The 3,010-nt window shown below is 69.1% G+C and overlaps 1 protein-coding gene across 1 annotated transcript in view; it reads right to left on the bottom strand.

The window, feature by feature from the left end:
- LOC101625166 (uncharacterized protein C1orf167-like) overlaps window positions 1-3,010 on the bottom strand; it is a 17,468-nt gene that overhangs the window by 3,464 nt on the left and 10,994 nt on the right. The window contains 5 exon segments of the mRNA XM_012722074.1: window positions 99-302; window positions 947-1,101; window positions 1,178-1,337; window positions 1,910-2,129; window positions 2,621-2,796. Coding sequence (XP_012577528.1) covers window positions 99-302; window positions 947-1,101; window positions 1,178-1,337; window positions 1,910-2,129; window positions 2,621-2,796 — 915 coding nt within the window.

Raw genomic sequence — 3,010 nt, 5'->3', positions numbered from 1 at the left:
GTCCTGGCCCCGCCCCCACTCACTCTGCCAGCAGCATCAACCCCTCTCCCACCCGCTGGCCCCGCCCCCGCGGAGTCCTGGCCCCGCCCCCACTCTGCCCCCAGGTGCGCCAGTGGCCCAGGGCATCTCGCACCAGTCTCCCTCCTCGCGCCGGGGCCCACTGCCCCAGCTCTCGCCTCTGGGCCAGCCGCTGCCGCCACACGCCCAGCACGGCCCTGCAGGTCCTGTCCCAGGCCCGGCGAGCGGCCAGCTCTCTCCGGGCCCTGTGGGTGGTCGTCCAGTGGCTCCAGCCGAGGATGACGCTGGGAAGCGGAGTCCATCCTGAGGACGGCCACTGCCACCCAGGCCGGTCCAGCACTCCCCTCCCTGCAGCCTTAGAGAGGGTCCGCGGGCTCCTCGCTGTGTCTGCCATGGCGGGGGGCGGATTGCTGGGGCTGCAGGGCTCAAACGCCACTCAAGGGGCAGAGACAGGTCGTGAGGATAAGCGGGGGCCCAGACCCTCCGCGTGACACGGTGCCTGACCCCTAGCGAGGTACCCGGCCCTATACTGTGGGAGATGAACACGCGCTGCCCGGGGGTGCGTGCGCCCCTGCCTCGCGGTCCCCAGGGGGGCAAGTACGTAATCGCCCACACAGGTGCAGAGACTGAGGCACCGAGAGGCTCAGCATTGTGTCCAAGGCCACACAGCCAGCGAGGGGCAAAGCCGGGCTGGACGCCAGGCCGCTTCAGGCGCGGGCTCCGAGGAAACGAATGCGCCCCAGGTGGTATCTCTGGCACCATCGCCTCCCTCCTCCTGCAGGTGCCACGGGCAGAGAGGATCTGAGTTTGGGCCCCAGAGGACCTAAGTGGGAGGCGGCGTCCCCTGACCGCACGGGTGGCTGGGGCAGGGCTGCTGAGCCCACCGCATGGTGGGCAGCTCGGCTCACCCAGTCTGGGGGATGCCTACCGCCTCTGGAGGCTGTGCTGGTGCCACCTCGCGGCGCCCAGGGACTGCCGGGACCTTGCCTGCCAGAGCACAAGGCACTGCCCCTGCTGCCGCCTCCTGGCTGCCCGCAGAAAGTCCACCCGGAGCGTGTCCAGGCCCGCAGGGGCCCTGGAAGCCTGGGGAAGGAGGCGTGGAGACCTGGGTCTCCCAGCTCCTCGCCGCTGCCCCCCTGACCACGCCCCTGGACCTCACCTTCTCCAATAAGCTCTGGGGTGTGTTGCAGCCGCCCAGGGACTCCAGGGCTGAGGTGGTCTGGGTGCCGCCTGGCGTGGTGCCCAGACTGCACGCCCTCGAGTGCCAGGCCCTCAGGAGGCTCCGAAGCGCCTGCTGCCTCAGGCCCTGGAAGAAGGAGCTACAGGAAAGGACGGGTGATTCCGGGGTCCCGTTTCACCCACGGCTGGGGGGGCTACCCCCACCCGGTCCGAGCTGGAAGGAAGATGCCATATGTCAAACTGGGGCTGGAGCCCCACAACATCTTCCCAACCCCACGGCCAGGCTGGGAGGAACCCCCACGCCCGGGCTCCCACCCAGTCCAGGGCGGCTCTCAGAGCGCAGTGCCTCTGGGCCTTAGTTTCTGCCGCTGAATAATGGGACAGGTGGGGGCGGGGAGCAGAGCTCGGCTGCACGGCTCCTTCAGGTGTGTTTACTCCATGCCCAAGGCACCTGCAAGGTGCGGGCGGAGAGGAGGAGGCCGTGGTCCTTGCCACCGGGGGCTGGCACCTGCTCAGGAGGTGGGCAGTGGCCTCCAGATTCTGGGCAGGGGAGCCACTGTCCGACCTCCCCACCGGGTGCTAGCCACCCTGGGAGCCTCCCCATCCGTGACCCCACCGCCCCCAGGCTCTCTGCGCCATCACAGCCGCGGGTCCCTGGGCCTCCCCAGCCCCGCACACCCGCGGCCAGCGTGCGCCAGGCCCCGTGCTGGACCACGGAAAGAGCAGCACACGGTCCATTGCTTCCAGGGCCGAGCACGCGCCTGTGCCCACCGGGCCCCCGCCCACGCCCTGGTCACTAGCTCCGGGCACCTGCTCGGCCTGCTGGTGCTGGGAGAGCCGTGTTTTCCAGAGCTGCAGCGCCCTGCGGAGGGCCAGCCTCCGGCAGGCTTCCTGCAGCGAGCTCCGGCCTGGCTCCTGGGGGCGGCCGCCGCCTGCGGCCAGGGAACAGGGGAGAGCTGTGCTCCCTGAGAAACAGCCACCAGACAAGTCATCGTGGTCCCAGGGACCTTCCTCTGCCCAGACAGCGGTGGCTGCGCCTCGGTGTCCGGCACCCACCGCCAGCGCCCCAAACCCTCCCTCCCGTGCCAACACTTCAAAGATCTCATTGTCCCCTGTCAGCCTATGACTGGGACAGGGTCTGTGTCACCCTCAGACTGGAGGGGGACCCCATCGGGAGGAAGATGGGAAAGCATCTGTGCCTGGAGGAGCTCACAGTGGGGGTCAGGAGCTCAGCCAAGGCCTAGCTGCTCCAGGGCCCCTGGCTAGACCCTCCTCGGACCAGGCAGGAACCCCCAGAAAGTTCCCAGTTCCATCAGCTCCCATGACAAGAGCCACCAACTCAAAGGGAGTCCTCTGCAGTGGGACTGGGGGTGCTGTTTCCGGGGCGGGCCAGGGAGGGCCCCTGGGGCCGCCACTTGCTCACCTGCCTGCTTCCAGCAGAGACACAGCTGGGTCACCTTCGCCCCATCCGAGGCCCGGAGCTGCTTCATCTGCACCCACTGCCGCAGGCTCATTCTCAGGGTCCCCGTCCGGTGGGCAGCCAGATGGCACCGGAACCGGATGCCCCGCTGCAGGAACCGCTGCCAGGCCCTGAAGCACCTGGAACAGCCGAGGGGAAGTGCTGGTGCCAGTGACGCGGACGGCAGCTCCAGCCCGCTCTGCACCAAGCATAATGCTGAGATGACCCAAGCCAGTGAGCACGACCCTAGGCCAGCAAGCCAGGTCCCCCGGGCCAGCGAGCATGACCCTGGGCCAGCGAGACAGGTCCCCCGGGCCAGCGAGCATGACCCTGGGCCAGCGAGACGGGTCCCCC

Source organism: Condylura cristata, unplaced genomic scaffold, assembly GCF_000260355.1.
Source record: "Condylura cristata isolate star-nosed mole 26May11 unplaced genomic scaffold, ConCri1.0 scaffold00008, whole genome shotgun sequence".
In the NCBI taxonomy this organism is placed as follows: domain Eukaryota; kingdom Metazoa; phylum Chordata; class Mammalia; order Eulipotyphla; family Talpidae; genus Condylura; species Condylura cristata.
This window is presented reverse-complemented; position numbering and strand designations above follow the sequence as displayed.